At 37.8% G+C, this 16972-nt stretch overlaps 1 protein-coding gene across 4 annotated transcripts in view; it reads right to left on the bottom strand.

Annotated features, from left to right (window-relative positions):
• Positions 1-9019: 9019 nt before the first annotated feature.
• Positions 9020-16972, bottom strand: part of Arhgap42 (Rho GTPase activating protein 42) — a 239955-nt gene continuing 232002 nt past the window's right edge. For 3 of the 4 annotated variants that reach the window (XM_063256192.1, XM_063256193.1, XM_063256191.1), the window contains 2 exons: positions 16290-16387; positions 9020-15872 (listed from right to left, as the gene is read on the bottom strand). In XM_063256192.1, the coding sequence (XP_063112262.1) occupies positions 15784-15872; positions 16290-16387 (187 nt within the window). In that variant the 3' untranslated portion in view covers positions 9020-15783. The remainder of the gene's footprint in view (positions 15873-16289; positions 16388-16972) is intronic. The other variant, XM_003472736.5, reaches the window with a different exon arrangement.

Below are 16972 nucleotides of genomic sequence, written 5' to 3' on the forward strand. Positions count from 1 at the left end.
ACAATTCACGTGGCCTTTCCTCCTTGTGGAAATCACAAGTAGCTTCCCCTATTTTCCCCATACTGTCCCCAAATTAAGACAGATAAACGCCTTGCCCTTGCATCTCGTCATTTCACCTGCTTCCTTCCATCAGTCTGCACTGATCTTACTTGGTTTAACTGTCAGGCCTCTACCCTCAAGCCCTTCTTTATCTGAATAGATCTATCTACTTTTCATGGTACTCTGTGACTTCTCCCCAGAGGAAATCAAAGTTAGTTAGGCCCTTCTCTTCCCCTTCTCTATGTCCTTTGGCCCAGTGAGCCCTCTTCTTCCTTTCATCACACCCCAAGGCTGCACCCCAAAGGCTTTTCTCAATCCCTAACTATCTCTATGAGACCTGGAAGTTAATTCATTCCTTGTTGAACCACTCTGTAATCCTTCTTTAGCCAGAAACTGCTGACTCTGTATTTGTATTTCCATGTCCACAGCAATCTATAAGGCCATTTGAGTACCTGCCTAAGTCTGGATCCTTAGTTATCTTGCATATTACCCTGAATATGAAATAAAGGGCCCACTCCAATGACTCAACAAAAATATCAATGGCTAAGACTGACAAGACAAAAAAGTATGCATGACCCAACTCCTCCAGTCCTATTTCATTAATGTCTCTACACATGAGAGCTCAGCTAAGCCCATACATGGCCCTACCACCACTGACATTACTCTGACCTTTCAAAGCCTGTTTGCACTCAGCATAATCTGCCCTCCAGTATATCACCAGGACACCTACTCCTCCATGGATGTAACTACATGTTACAGTTGCAGGGTGCAGACCTGACCAAGTACCAGGTTATTCAGGACACCCCATTTACTCAGCTAGTCTGCTTTTCTAGTTCTCCTGAGGTTTATGACAACATCAGTGCTCAAGAGACAAGTTCTGCAATGGCTGTCATGCCTCATACATAACCCTAATTCCATGCAACCATGTCATCAATCTCTCATCTCCTCAGATTGCCTCCTTCTACCTTTAACTGTTCTTCACAATAGATCCTAGCAGACACCAAAAGATTCTTTCTTCAGTGGGAAAACAAGACAATAGGCACCAGTCAAATCCTCAGTCAGGGGCCCTTCTAGTGCCTGACAGATACTGCCCTTGCAGGAATCCTGTGCATCTGGAAGAGAAAAATCAGCAAGTTACATACCACATCCATGACCACTTCTGCTTACCCAGTGTTTTTTTTTTTTTTTTTCCTTTGTGGGACTTTTGTCTACTTGCGCCCTCACATTAACTAGACTATTAACTACTTTGCACCTGCAAAATGTGATAGCTCAGCCCCAAAATAGACATTGCCCTGTGAAGCCTGAGCCTGCCTGTTGCCATGTGTCATGGTTTATGTCTGTGGGCCCCAGGCCTCACGGGTTTGCATTGTGCAGCTGCATTGTCTAGTGTTGGGTTGATGGTGTTAGTGCTACACCCACATAGGGGTGGAGCCAGGATGTAATGTAATGGCAGGAAGAAGGTGTGTCTTGCTCTTTGCTGGTTCCTGCTTGCTGTTTGCAGCCACCATGAACTGCGGCCCAGCCATGCCTGCCTGCCTTGGAGCCCACTGAGTGTGGACTGAAACCTCCAAAAACTGTAAGAAATAAATATTTCCTTTCCCAACTTGGGCTTCAGGTATTTTGTCTCAGCAATGAGTAAAAAGTAACTAAGACAGAATTTGGTACAAGAAGTGGGGTCATTTGTTGTTGACTATACCTGACCATGTTTTTTTTTTTTTTTTTTTTTTTTTTTTTTCATCTTTTTCGGTACCAGGGATCGAACTCACAACTGCCTGCTTGCAAGGCAGGTGCTTATGCCACTGAGCTAAATCCCCAGCCCTTATTTTTTTTGTTTTTTTGTCTCTGACCATGTTTCTTGAGAGGCTTTGGAAATGCCTTGTGGACAGAGTTTGGAAAGGTTTGGACATGTCGCCTGGATGCATAGAGCTGGAGCAGCTTAGGCTGTTCTGTAGAGGAGATTCTGATCAGAGTTCTGGAGACCAGAAGGCTGATAGAAAGCCTCATGGTAAAGAGCAGGCTTGGGAGGTTTCTGCTGGGAAGAAGGACTGCATTGGTTGTTGGACTCCCCATGATGTATGTTATGGCTTGGCAGAAAGTTTGTCTGCATTTTGCTCCTGCCCAGAGACTTTGCCTGAGATTGAGACAAAGGGCAATGGACTGATTAATCCTGAAAAAGAACTTAAAAAGCAATTGAATATTGAGGGTGTGGCATGGCTATTGTTGGTGGCTTTTAGCCAGCTTTACTTTGCAAATCAAGAGAAAAGAGCACAGCAGGATAATTTGCAATACTGTGAGTTTGGCCAGAAGGAAAATTCCAGGAAGGCTGTGGATTGTAAAGACAGAGTTGAGATTTTGATTGCTGAGAGGAAACAGAGAGATAAGAAAGATGGCCCCAGGGCATCCCAGGAAGCAGATCCCCACCCTTTGCAGCCTCACTGCAAAGGCAAAAGAATTTGCTCAGAGGAGAAGGCTGCAGAGCACCATGCTCCAGAATGGCGACAGAGGCCCCATGAGGTTCCAGAATGGTGGCAACATAGAGTTTTTCCTCACAATCAGGTAAACAGAGCCCTGCAATCCAGGCAACTGACCCCTACAGCCAAGAGAGAGAAAAGCCTGGCTACTGTTTCAGCTAGCAGCAGATCTTGGCAGCATCCACAAGGTGCTGATTTTAGGTGCAAGAAAAATGCACAAATTCTGAGGGTAAGATGGTTTCCACCTCGATTGCAAAGGGCCTGGGAGGCCAAGCAGTGTGCCCCTGGGAGGGCAATTTGTGAAGATGTAAAGGTGAAGCTAAAGGTGCAGTGGAGACCCCAGAAGTTTGGAAAATCCAGGAACGTGGATGACCCAAGGAAAGCCTCCAAAAATGAGCAGACAGGATTTAAGAGAAAAGCTGTGGGAGCTGATATCACTGGAAGTGCCATGGGGGTGGAATCACCTAAGCCTTTTGGAGCCTGCAACCAGATTGCTTCAGATGCTAAGCATGGAACTCTGGGACTAAATGTTTGTCCTGCTGGATGTTGGATTTGCTTTGTTTCCAATGCTTTATATTCCCCTGCTTGTAACTTTTGGAATAGTAATGTTTATTTTGTGCCTTTGCATTTGAGAAATGTTTAACCTTGTTTCATTTGTACAGGGGTTACAGTTAACAGTTTGCCATAGATCATGGAGGAGACTTGGGACTTGGACTTTTCAGCAATGTTGAAACTAAGGACTTTGGCAACTTTTGGAGGTGGACTAAATGTCTTTTGTATAAAGGATTTACATGAGTCCTGGGGGCCAGGGGTGGAATGTCATGGTCTATGCCTGTGGCCCCCAAGCCTCATGAGTCTGCATTTGCATTGTCTAGTGCTTGGATTGATGATGTCAGTGCTATTCCCATCTAGGGGTGGAGCCAGGATGTAATGTAATGGCAAGAAGAGGGTATGTCTTGCTCCTTGCTGGTTTCTGCTTGCTGTTTGCAGCCACCATGAACTGTGGCCCAGCCATGTGTGTCTGCCTTGGAGCCCACTGAGTGTGGACTGAAACCTCCAAAAACTGTAAAAAATAAATCCTTTCCCAATTTGGGCTTCAGGTATTTTGTCTCAGCAAAGAGTAAAAAGTAACTAAGATACCATGAGAGCCCAGGTCTGACAATGTAGAGCCATACACTAATCCCCCTGCATATCAATCTGGGTATCACTGCTGCTACAGGGACAAGCATAGCTGGTCTACCTAAGTCCCTGACTTACTATTGCTCCCTCTCCCAGGATCTTTCTGGCAGCCTCAGAGAAACAGCTGGCTTCATTTTCACCTTCAGAGCCCGATTCCCTGGTAGCAGTAACCCTCCCCAGTCACAGAAGTTTAGATCTCCTCACTACTGAGAAAGTGTGTTATGAATTTTTGGAAAGGAATGTTACTTTTACACTAACCAATCAGGCGTTGTATGACACACACAAAAGACAGGAAAGATTTCAGAAATTGGCACGTGTCTTACTCTTGCACTACTGCCTGGGGTTTTGCCTAATTGCTTTTCCCACTAACTGTACCTCATGTTTAAATTATTCTCCTCCTCTTTGGGCCAACCTCCTTAGACTATTCTCAGTTTTTATGGAATCATGTTTAGTCAATCACAAACCAACAATGCTGGCTCTACCCAACCTTTCATATATCCCTATTGCCCCCAAATTCTCTCTCAATTAGGCTGCCAACACCACTCCATGTGCCACAAATGAACTAGCCATGAGAACCACCACCCGCTTACCTGCCCCTCTCTGTGCACAGTAGCAATAGGGTGAGAATGCCATGCCCGACTCTCAACATGCCACCCTCCACAAACAGGGAACCACTAACATGCCATTCCTTAGAATTATAACTTCATTTCCCAGCCCTATATAAACTCAACTTCTCCAGTCAGCTGCTGACGTAATTCACAATTTCAGCCTGTCTACACCTAGACAGCAATCAATCCAGTCTTTTTTCACATAAAAACTGTGTGTGGATGATTTCTCATGTGCAGTTAACATTTCCTTTAGGGCTCAACTAAAATTTCACTACTTGAGACTAGAAATTAGATATACCTATTGAAGTTTAATTGCTTAAGTGGGTAAAGTTTATTTGAAAGCACAAAGTTATCTTCCAGAAAACTGAAGATTTAATGTGCATTTAGTTAGTTCTGGAAGACTGCATACATTGTACACCTCTTGCTTATGAACTTATTCAACCATGAAATGTCATATTAAATCCCTGAACATGTCTATGCTTTATTCTCTACATTTAACGTATATGAAAGTATCTACGTATACTCTAATGACTGAAATAAGATACTAATATCTTATTGCTTAATCCAAGTACACTTTGCATTTTTTCCACCATATTAAAACAGAACTTCTAATGTCTCCAGGAACTGAGGCATGTAGTGCTGGGTGAGCAGCACAAGCCATGTGGGATGGTGAGAATGGAAGAGCCTAAGACCCGTCAAAGAGGACAACTGCTGACTAGGTACTAGTTGTTGTGTTTATATAGCAATCTCAACATACTGAGCTTCAACTTCTCTAAAGAACTTAAGTATCTTTCCTTTCTCCCTCTCACCCTCACTCCCCTGCATACTTGTGAAATACAGGCTTCCCAAAACTGACTCACGGGAGTCCAATTACAGGGGTCATGGTGTATCACTATTAAATGAAATCTTGCTAAGTATTTTGGATTAAAATGTTGACTTAATTTACAAGTAATTCGCAGATATGTTCTCATTTCCCTGTCGTTCCCATGAAGTAGGTGTCATGACTATAGTTTCAGTAGCCACCTGGTGAAAAGCACATTATACTATTAACATAAATTTCTCTAATGTTAAAAACTTTTCAAATGTTTATATGCATTTCCTGATCTTCATTGCCAAATTTTCTTAATTCACGAGTGCTTTCTAAGTGTTGTATTTGCTTTTCTAGCCTAAAAGTTGTATGGTCTTCTATATAAATTTTATATCAAAACTACCTTTTGTGATTTTGCAATTACTTTGTTGAGATGATGTCCTTTACTTTCTCAAACTAGTGTATCTTCTAATTGTGTTGTCAGGATTTTAAAATTGCTCTACATTTTTGCATAAAATGTTTTAATCCACATTTATAGCCAATTATTAACCATTTCAAGTTTAATGATTTAATTACTAAATTTGTTTTAGCATATGTTGCATTTCTGCACATGCTGCAATATACTTGCTACAACTTTGTGGCAGAGTACATTCTTTGAACAGAGAGGGTCATGCATTTAATCCCCAGCACTGCAAAACAACAACAATATTTTAAATAATCTAACACTAATACTGTACTACTTTCATATCTGTATTTTTAATTACATTAATAATTGCATAGTGCAAGTACTATCCTCATGCCTCTTCAGAAATGGCTTCATCTGTTTTCTCACATACTGCTCTATGAGTTTCAAAGTACCTTGTTAATTTCTAATAAATGTGGAATAGGTGTAATTTAAAAATAATAATTTTTACAATTCTAAAAGGTGGATCTTATTTTATATTAAATCTAGATTTTAGGTTATTCCATAAGATACTAATTTTCAGTTATGCTCTATGACTTTCTTGAAATATTTATGCTTACATATTTTATATATTTTTTCTTGGTATCGCAAAATACATTTTCCTTCATTTACAAAAGGTTATGGTCAGTAAAGAAAAAAATATTTTTACTAGACTTTTAATTTTAGAATTGCTTTAATTTACTGAAAAAAAAAATCCAATGCTAGTGTTACAAATAGCTTAGTTAGAAATACAGGCAGTCAGTCAGGGTTAGGCTCTGAAAAGGGTCAATGCAGAAAATACAACTGTGGGTAGAGGCACATTTGTTAAAGGCAGGACTTCAAGACAAAAAATGATTTATACCCACATACTTCCCCTAGGAATGAATAACAGTGATTCATAATCTCATTGGTTGGCCATACTCACCTTTTGATTTTCCATTAGATCAATGTTTTCTAAGCAACTATACATGTAATCTTATTAGTTGATTACAGTTTTGTCTCACCTCATACCACAATATTGTATTGGATCAATATTACCGAAGCAACTATACTTGTAATTTTGTAGGATTGTCCCATTTTGGACATGCCTCACCTCATAGTTTTGCTCTACAAAACTCCCTTGAGAAGGGGTCCCTGGTTAGCCAATTTGGACCTCTTCTCTTAGACAGAAGCTTTTTTTCCACCAGCAAATATTTTCTGCTCTTAACCTCTGTTGTTCCTAGAGTTCACTCTTTGAGAGAAAATGAATTTGGCGTATTAGACATCCGGTAGCTAGCAGGTTTGGAAATACATTATTTCCCTTGTATTATTTGTATTATTAATTTTCCTTGTGACTCTGGGTATTCCTATAACATCCTCTTACCAACAGTACAGTTCCCATATGCCCCACAACCTTTATTATCACCTAGTATTTACATTAGTAAGGTACTTTTGCCACAGTTAACTCATTTATGCCAATGATTGCGATGTTTTGAATTTTTTTATGATATTCATATATACTACCTCAAACAATTCAATGAGAAAGAAGTTTGTTATGGGTGTTGCAAAAATGGAATGCTAGACATAAACAGATTAATACATTACACTTTTTTCATGGGTCTTACCTTTTTGTTTCCCACTCTATGTGTACTCTTGAAGATACATTTCCAATCATATTAGGACTTAACTCAGGGCCTTGTGCATGCTAAGCAAGTGCTCTGTCACTGAATTACATTCTCAGCCCTAGAGAATATCCTTTCCAGACTGCAAGACCAAGCATGTAAGTTGCCCTACCTACACATCTACAAAACTGATAGAGCCTATTTTTCTAATGAAACATGTTGATGTGGCTCTCAGTTTCCTAATCAGTATCAGTTTGGAGGAAGTTACCTATTTCCAAATCTTACTTAGAAAAGCCTAACGTTCCATACAGATGCCACAGGGATCCCATTTCCCTGTGGATGATGGAAATGAAAGCAATCTTTAACACACACCTGGGGTACATACATAGATACTAGCAGATTGGCTTAGATTTAATAACCATATTCCAAATAATATTTGAGGGAATGATTCTGCTTCAGTTGTTCAAAAATATGTGTGAAAGATACTTAAACTGTGTTGGGAGCCGCAGCCCCGAGCCCGGTCGCCTCACTTGGCGGACGTGAGGCCTGTAGTAAAGAGTAAAGCCTGAGGTAGATTACCCCTCCCATCGAGCACGTTAGTTTCCTGCTTACCGCGTAAGCAACCCGCTCAACAATATAGTCTGCCTGGCAACTGATGATGTTAGCCAATCAGCTTGCCTTGCTCACTTTAACATGATTGGACACTGTATCTGTATATATACTGGTGCCACCCCTGGGGGGGAGAGAGAAGCCCGGAAGTAGAAGCCCAGAAGGAGCCGCGGAGAGCGGACCGGTAGAGGCTTCGGAGCAAAGCCCGGAAAGAGCCGCGGGGAGCGGACCAGAGGAGGCTTCGGCTGGGAGCGATCCCAGGACAGGCTATACGGAAAAGAAAAATAAAAAAAAAGGTTGTCCACTGCCAGGCTTTGTCGTGTGTCCTTCCTGCCGGCCGGGAGTGGACATTGACAAAACTGGGTAATTGGTAAGTCAATTAGTGAATCATTTTTTTGAAAAATCTTATTTATATTATAGGTGATCTGCTAAATACCCAAACCTATCATGATTGAGAGATATATATTATCTATCATGTGCCTTTCCCTAGCCCAACCTGACCCAGAGAATTTTTTCAGTATACTTCTTCCTGGTAATGTGGAAAGGCAGAATGTTTCAAGTAACATTTCTATCAATAAATGAACTGTTAACTGCCATACTTGGTTCACTCATCAAAATTTGGGAATCACATCTGCAAGCATGTCAACCAGTGTTTGGGAGATCTATGTTCTCAGTGGTATCCTGTTCAAGGTTTCAAATGTTCTTTTTTTTTTCTCCTAAAAGCAGTAACTGTTGTGTTAGAAACTAGGAAAGGATTCTGAATTCTCTTTTTGTCCACAAGCTTTTTGGTCCAAGAACTTCAACTTTAACATAGCTTACCTTCTCAAATTTGGAATTATCTTGTGGTTAGAAAGTTGAGTTCTTTAATATTATCCCAACTCATCCAGCTCAATCAGCCAAGGTCTAGTAGTGGTAACAACAAATTGCCATCTAATTTTTGTATTTAATGTTCATATGCACAGGTATGTTTCCTCCATCAGTATGTGAAGAATTTCACAGTGACCTGTGATAACACAAGCTCATAAACACAGCCTCTGAAGACTAAAATTGCTTATAATGCTAACAAATGTATTGATTTAATAAAAATGGCTTGCTCTACTACATACTCAGCTCTGCCCTAGTGCCTGGGACAGAGTGGTAAATAGGACCCACACCTTGCACACTCAGATTAGAATTTAAGGAGGAAATAAGTGAAAATATTTGTCTTGAATAAGCCAAAGGATGTCTTGAACTTAGAAAATTATATAGGAACACCCAAAGAATTATCAAACATTAACTTTATTTAAACATCACCAGTTTTTTCATCGTTTTTATTCTCTTACAAGTGCCAAAACAGTATTCCATATTGTCTTCAGATGTCCTGTCTCCTGTGCTCCTCTGATTTGTCACAACTTTTCATATTTCCTTATTTTTCATGACCTTAATAATCTTGAGACATACTAAGCTCACAAATACCCTGTAGAATGTCTTCCATGTGGGTATATCAGATGTTTTCCTCATGGTTACATTGAGTTAAAGGTTTGCAGAAGAAGCATCAAAAAGGTAAAGTGCTTTTCATGTAACACAGGATGCAAGTCAACGGCATGGTGACAAGATGGTAGCTTTCACCACAGGATTACAACAAGCTGCTTTCTTTTCTATAAAGTTGTGACAGTTTTTCAAACCCCATATTTTTGCAAGTGAGTATTTAGTGTAGCCATCTATAAGCAGTGCAAGTTTAAATGCCACCTCCTGGAAGTAAGAGTAACTAATATTTCTAATTATTAACTATTTCTCTAAAGAAAAATTATCTTTTCTACCCCACTTATTTTACATAGGGAAATTTATTAGCATTTACATAAATGAGTGGGAGTTAATGTACACACACACACACACACACACACATATATATTTAGCACTATAATTCACAACTCCATTTATTTTGTTACTCAAATTATTTAAGATTTGACCACTAGGGTCTAGTTTATTATTTCATAAGGATTCCATCAGCTACACAGTAGCTCAACTAGTATAATTCTTAATACTTAAACTAAGCCATTTGTCCCCTAATCATACTGCAATCGGTTAAAGATCTTTACTTGTTTTGTGTCATGAATTTATTGCTACTTTTGAGATTGATGAAAAGTGTAATGCACTGGGTCAAGCCCAGTTGACTGCCCAGTGGTCAACCTGTCAGCCTTAGTCTTGGCAAAGTCATTTGCTGCACTCTAATAATCAATTTTTCAACATAAATTCACAATTCTATTTCTTAAATATGAGGAAAGTAAAATTTTAATGGATGTCAAATAATAACCAGGAGGGTCATATATCAAATAGGAATCTAAGAGAGTAAATATATAATGAAACTCCTCCTATTGCACATTTTTAACTTGCACATGTATTTCAGATAAGCCTACATAATATCAACACTATGGCTGATATTATCTATGCTCATTACTAGTCTCCTCTTTGGACACCTGCATTGCTAATACCATCATTAATATTTTCTTTTTTTTTTTTTTTTTTTTTTGTCTTTTTCCTTTTTATCGGTACCAGGGATCAAACTCACGACTGTCTGCTTGCAAGGCAGGCGCTTATGCCGCTGAGCTAAATCCCCAACCCCTGATTAATATTTTCTTACTTTCATCATACCAACTTGTCAAGAAAAGGTCACTAGATTATGTTCTGATTTTCTACTTAGCCAAATCCGAAATGACCATTCATTCACAGTATTAGGAACCTTGATTTTTCTAAACATGAAGCCAAGAAAGCACCCTTCCAAGACAGTGGGTCTTCAAGTACGAATACCAAATTAAACCGTGCTTCCATAGTTTATTTTTAAAGTAACTTATAACACAATGTAAATACACATTAAAGATACTATGGCTGTTTAGATTAGGAATAACATGAAGTTATTTACATATTGGCATATACATGTGTGTACACACATACACACAAAGTGCAGATAATTACAGAAACACTACAAAATAAACAGAAAATTCAATATAATTTACTGACAATAATATTTATTAATTTGTCTTGTTAATAGTTGCAAAGAAACTCCTAGTACTGAAATATAATATCTAAATATCTAACTTTTATATAACTATAGTACCTCAAATTTTAATAGTATATAAATAGTATTCTAAATTAAAAAATAAGGCATCTTCCCTGCCAAGCTCCCTATAAAGATTTCAGCTCAAAGTAAAGACTCTTGAAATTCCAGCCTTCAATAATGCTGTGAAACCTTGGGTTTTAAGAATAAATCACGTAAAGGCAATATTCTTTGATCAGGTGTCATTCTCTGCAAAAAGGTGGCTGAAGATACGCTGCTGGGTATAAAACCTCTAATATCCTTCCATGTAGAGAACTAAACACATTTTTTCATCTAAGAGATGGCACAATGGGGTTGCTGTCAACTCTTGAATGACACAGACACTGGAAACAATGATGAGAGATGGCAGGTGACAAAAACATGGGCAGACAGTGGTCATCTAATTGAGGTGGTCTTAGCACCTTCAGTCCCCGTCTACTCCAATATGTAAGTTTCTCAAGTTGCCCTTTATATGAACTTATTAAATGGTGGGAAACTTCTATGTTGTTATAGCTGAAAATGACCTCTTTTATGACTCCTTGGTGAGCACCAAGCACCAAGAAATACTCACTCTTGATCTTGCCCTCTCTATGTGTCAAGAGGTGAAGGGGCAGCCTTTTGGGCTCTGTAACCCATAAAAACATTATTCTAGACATTATTCTAGGTCACACAGATCAGTTTTCTGCCAATGACATTTTGTGAGTGCTGTCAAAACTGCTATTTTGAGATTATTTAAAATAACTGATGTGGCCTTATTCACAGATTAGATCATGTAAAAAGTCCACACCATGCATAAGCCTCAGTTTTCCCAAAATTATTACCAACAGAACCTGTACCTGAAACAGGAAGGCAATTGGTAACAATAGATGGATACAGTCAGTGTGTTCAGGAAATTGAGACTAGCTGAAAAACATCTGTTAGTAAGTCTGAATCAACAAAAGATAGCCTGAAAATACACTGTCCAAAAAGGCAGAACCATTTAAAAAAATTGTTTGACTTTAGAAGGTAACAAAAGCAAAGGAGGCAAAATTATATATCAATTTCTTCCATAAGGGACTACTATCCTTTGCTCAAAAGGAAAATTCCTGGACAAGAGTCAAATCTTTGCTTTTTATCTGTACCAGAAGACAGGACTGCAGAGTGCTACCAGTAATGTGAGGTCACGGTAAGAGCTCCAAATTATACATGTACTTTGAAACCAAAGAACAAAGTTTGTTTCTAAGCTGGTCAGTCTCTGACTTCTGTGAAAAAGTGTAAGTCAGGTTAAGGTTCTAAATGCTATATGATGTACCCTCAACATAGTCTAAGCATCCTTAATCCTACAATTCAAAATCTAAAATTTTTTGACATGTACATGATTCCACAATTGGAAAGTTCTATCCATGTAACTCAGTTTTACCTAGAACATTATTAAACTATAAAAATTTCCTCAGACTTTACATATAAGGTGCATATGAATTAAATGAATTTAATGCTTCAATTGGGACCCCATCCTATGACCTTATGTATATGTCATTATTCCAAAATCTAAAAAAGAAAAATTCCCAAATCTAAACTTCTGATAGCCTTTCAGTAAAAGGACACTCCTCCTGTGTTCTTAGTAGATGACATCTGACACAAGGCTCTGAGGAACACTTGTAAACCAATGTCAGTGTGAATGACAGCCTTTCTGACACAAAGATCTAAAGAATGAGACTAACAGTGAGGTTTATACAGGATCACAGTAATTATGAGACTTATTTTTTTCATAATACAATGGATTTTTAGGAGGCATATGTAAAGGTAATTACAGAATAAGACTCAGGTATCTTTATTTTTCCTATCTGGGAATCTGGACAGGTTTGGCAATATGGAAAATTGGAAGTCTGATTTTTTTTCTACACCATCCCTCACAAAGCCAGCAAAGGAGCCACTGTTGAGAATCTTGGTTATATTCATGTACATTACAAAGCACAGAGAACCAACACAATAAACAAGCATCATTCACATCCGACAAGAAACAATGACATTTCTGCACACTTCATGGACAGTACAGGGATATAAAGATTATTTTACTTTTCAGATATTCATACAGTATAAAACAGAAAAATTCTTCAGTTGAATGACTAGTTTCTATGACTAACCTTAGTGAAATGACAAAACAGAAAAGTCACCTGTGAAATAATAAATGTTTTGTACTCAGGGATATTTTCACATAACACACAGATAATTAACTTCATCTTCATATTGATTATACTTTAAGCAGTGACTTAGGAACACATGATGTACATTTCAAAGGTGTAGATGCACCAATACTAACATACCCTTCCACGGTCTCCGAAAGGGGAAGCTTCCATTACTGCAATGTTAACAGATTTTTGAGTGAGATTGCTTTCTAATGACTGACTGGCATTACATCCTTTGTGTAATTAATATTCCATCTCTTTTGGAGTACATGTGTTATTCTTTTGGTGGTCTAAATGCCTCCAAGTAGGAAATGTACTTGAAGGGAAAAGCCTGTCTCCAGTATAAGGTCATGACTTGCTTACACATAAAATCGATATAAAGAAAGATAAACCATCCTTACAAATCTATGAGATTAAAACTTCTAACAAATGTACAACAGGAAGGCTGGGGATACAGCTCAGTGGTACAGCACTTGCTGAACATTCAAGAGACCCTAGGTTCCATCCCCAGTACCACAAATAACACAAAAACTTCAAATAGAATTACAACATGAACCAGCATGTTTGTACCTTGTTTCTAGGAAGGAACAACAAGTAACACCATAAAATATGCCTCACCATTAGAAAGGGGAGGTGGACCTCACATCTATGTCCTATGCAGTGAAAGTTAATTCTTCACTGACCAACAGTGGAATTAGCTCACAGTTCAGAATCAGGGGCACTCTTGTCTGTGTTAAAATCAAATGAAGACTGAGATATCTTTACATGGTAAGTGAAGTAAGATTCTGACTTTCTTTTTGGAATCAAGTTAGTCTTTAAAAGAAAACAATTTGCTTTAAGTGATTATAATCTAGCTGAATGCTGGGTGACAACCAGGGTGCTTAAACTGAGGCTCCAACAGAGACGAGGGGCTGGTGTGTTGGAAAGACTACCCTCTGTTCCCGCAGGGGCCAAAGAGTGCTAGCAATGCTCTTATCACCACTGTGGGCTGCCAAGCACCCTGACAGAGAAGCTCCAGCAGAATCTCACTGGAGCACACAGAGATCAACAGCAGAAAGACAAAGTAAAAGAAACATACCAGAGTTTTCTATTCATTCAGGATGTTTTCAGAATCAGAATGTTTTGCTCAGTTATTTCATTTCACTGACACTTATTTCTGGTTGTTGACTATCTGTTGTTACTCTCTTTACTTGGTAATTCTAATCCATTAATTATATATTTAAAAGCGTAAATGTTCTGAGGCATAGCTCTGTGCATGTATTTAATGTACTAATACTGGAAATACTAAAGTAGAAGTAGAGATTATAGATTTTAATATGTAAAAAGAGTTTTATACAGTAAATACCTGAGTGTCTATAAAATAAGCAAAGACTCTGAAATGACCAGTAAGACATCAAGGTTAAGGAGGGAAAGACTAGGACAGTGATTTGGCAGGTAACCAGCTGTTTGGAATCTTGAGAAGACTTTTCACCACATAGAGATATTAGAAATAATATATTAAGAATTACTGAAATAGAAATAATAGAAAAAAGTTAATGTCTAGCCAGTTGATGATATATTTATATAGATTTATAAATGGGTAGTAAATAACTCTGTGAACTATAAAGTCAGTAAACTTCTAAGTAAAGCTCATAAACCAAACAACTTAAAGGAAATCACAGACAGATTCTATTCTTGTTAAAGATGATGACAGAATTTCATACTCTTTAGTTCAATGTGATTTAAGGTTCCCATACTTTTGTGTTTTTGTTTTCTGTTTTAATTAAGCACAAACTTCAGAAGGCACAGCTTTTCTTTACCATTTGTAGAAAATTATATCAGTAGCCAAAATTAGATATTATTAAAATATTCCAACACATTACAGCATTGCAAGTAGAATTTAAATCATATGCCTTTATACTGCACTTCTGTAATCTTCCTATTTGACTAGTGATACTTCTGTGATGCCACTATCATTCTGTTAGTAGAAGATACAGGCATATGATTTATAAACGCTTGTATCTTTACCCTGAAGTTGTGAAAATAGTTAAAAATCCTGTAAAGTCAGGGTCAGTTAACTATAAAACCACAAGTGAATCTAACCTGGCAACAAAATATTTATTATTAGGCCTTTATAGGAATAGTTTGCTGATCCCTTCTCTAACCCTATGGAAGCTGTCTGGAATTACAGATAGATTGTTTACAGTGGAATCAGTGTATGACTTAATTTGGTTTTCTTTAAGACATCATATACATTATTGCTTTTGAATATTACCATCCACTTGAAAAACAAATAAAAATAAAATTATGTTAAAATGAAGACTTATTTCCTTGAAATGTTCAGAACCAACAAAACAATCATACAAAAGCAGTAAAGTTTCAAGAAAAAATAATAAATGAACAATTTACACTACAGTTACAAGTAATGATTTCAAAGTTCCTCTGAGAATGCCAGGCTGTAAAAGACAGGTCTCAAAATCCATAAAGCAGATTTCCAGCTCTTAAACTTTTATAGTGTTTAGTATTTAAGATTTTTCAGTTTCTATGGAAGAGACATTGCAGAGAATTATAGCACTTATTACCAAAAGAGGGGAAAAAAAATAGTTAAACAAAGAATGAATAGAATTTAAACATTTTTTTTTCCTTTTTCTGTTAATAGAGAACTATGTAGTCTGCTGGTGAAGAACTTGATAGAAATGGACTATTTTCATTTAGTGGGCTGATCCCTGTATCTGTGTCAGATAAAATCATAGCACTTCTTATTTGTTACCATGGATACCATGAAGATACTGCCATCCACTAAGTAATATTAGAGGAAGACAACATAATTTTCTGGAACTAGTCCTGTTTTGCCTTCATAAGTTGCCTTTAACCACCCTGGTTCCACTGATGGGTACACTGGAAAAGAAATAAATTGAAATCAACATTCGCTTCAATAATTATATAACCTAGACAAATGGTTAAAAATTCATATCGAATACTATGCATTCATCCACCCTACTGAAATGAAGACAATATCATAGTCTCTTTCTCTTTAAAGATGAAATATTCTTTGCTTTCACAGCATCAACTTGTGTGTATGTGTAGGTTTGAGTGTGTTTCTGTTTTAAACACAAATAAGCACTGAAACCAGGGTGTACACATGTGGTCCTGCGAGGGAGGAACTGGGATCTGACGTGCTCACTTACGCAGCTTACAAGAAATGGGCACTAGACTACAATCTGAAGTTCACAGTTTCTATTTAGACCCCTTGCACTATACCATTCCCTTGTCCTCCCCATGCTATGCTTATGGGAAGTATAGGAATGTACTTACCATTAGAAAATATTGCCCCCTGGGGGAAGGACAGCTCATGGCTATGCTCTGCTTTACAAGAGTACATGGCTTTGGCTTGTCTGGAAAAGCAAGATAATCTGTAAAAATCACAACACTCCACTTAGGTATATCTATACTAAAGCTTCTCTTAAAAAATGCTATTGTTATTAACTAGAATATAATATACATAAACAAAGTGTATCTGTAAGTTGACACCCATGCATTTTTCACACATTGAAAACAGCTATCTAGCCAGATCAAGAAACTGAACATTTCCAGTACACTAAAAGCTCTTGCACTTCCAAGCAAGGCTTTTAAGGGAACTGCTAGCTTATAGTCAACAGTATAGACTGGCATTAAAGATTGCTATTATTTGCTAGGAAGCTGCTGAACAGGTTGTTTTAAAAGCAATATAAAACCAGGGTTCATAGCTACCCTATAGCTGGGCTGTGTGGTGTTAACATTTGTTAATCTGTTGTTATTAATGATCCTTTTGTTATTTTCTTCCTCAACTAGAATGTAACCTCTATGGAAGAGGCCTGATGCTTAATAGCAACTGATCATTTGGTAGTAACCCAGAAAATATTTGGTAAATTATTAAATTAAAAAAAAAAAGATGCGCTGGACTCTTCTGTATGAACATGCCACTTACAGACTCAAAGTGATCTGTAATATCCCAGTAC

The sequence above is a fragment of the Cavia porcellus genome, unplaced genomic scaffold (assembly GCF_034190915.1).
Source record: "Cavia porcellus strain 051 isolate PalLab524CR breed Dunkin Hartley unplaced genomic scaffold, mCavPor4.1 scaffold_9, whole genome shotgun sequence".
Classification (NCBI taxonomy): Eukaryota; Metazoa; Chordata; class Mammalia; order Rodentia; family Caviidae; genus Cavia; species Cavia porcellus.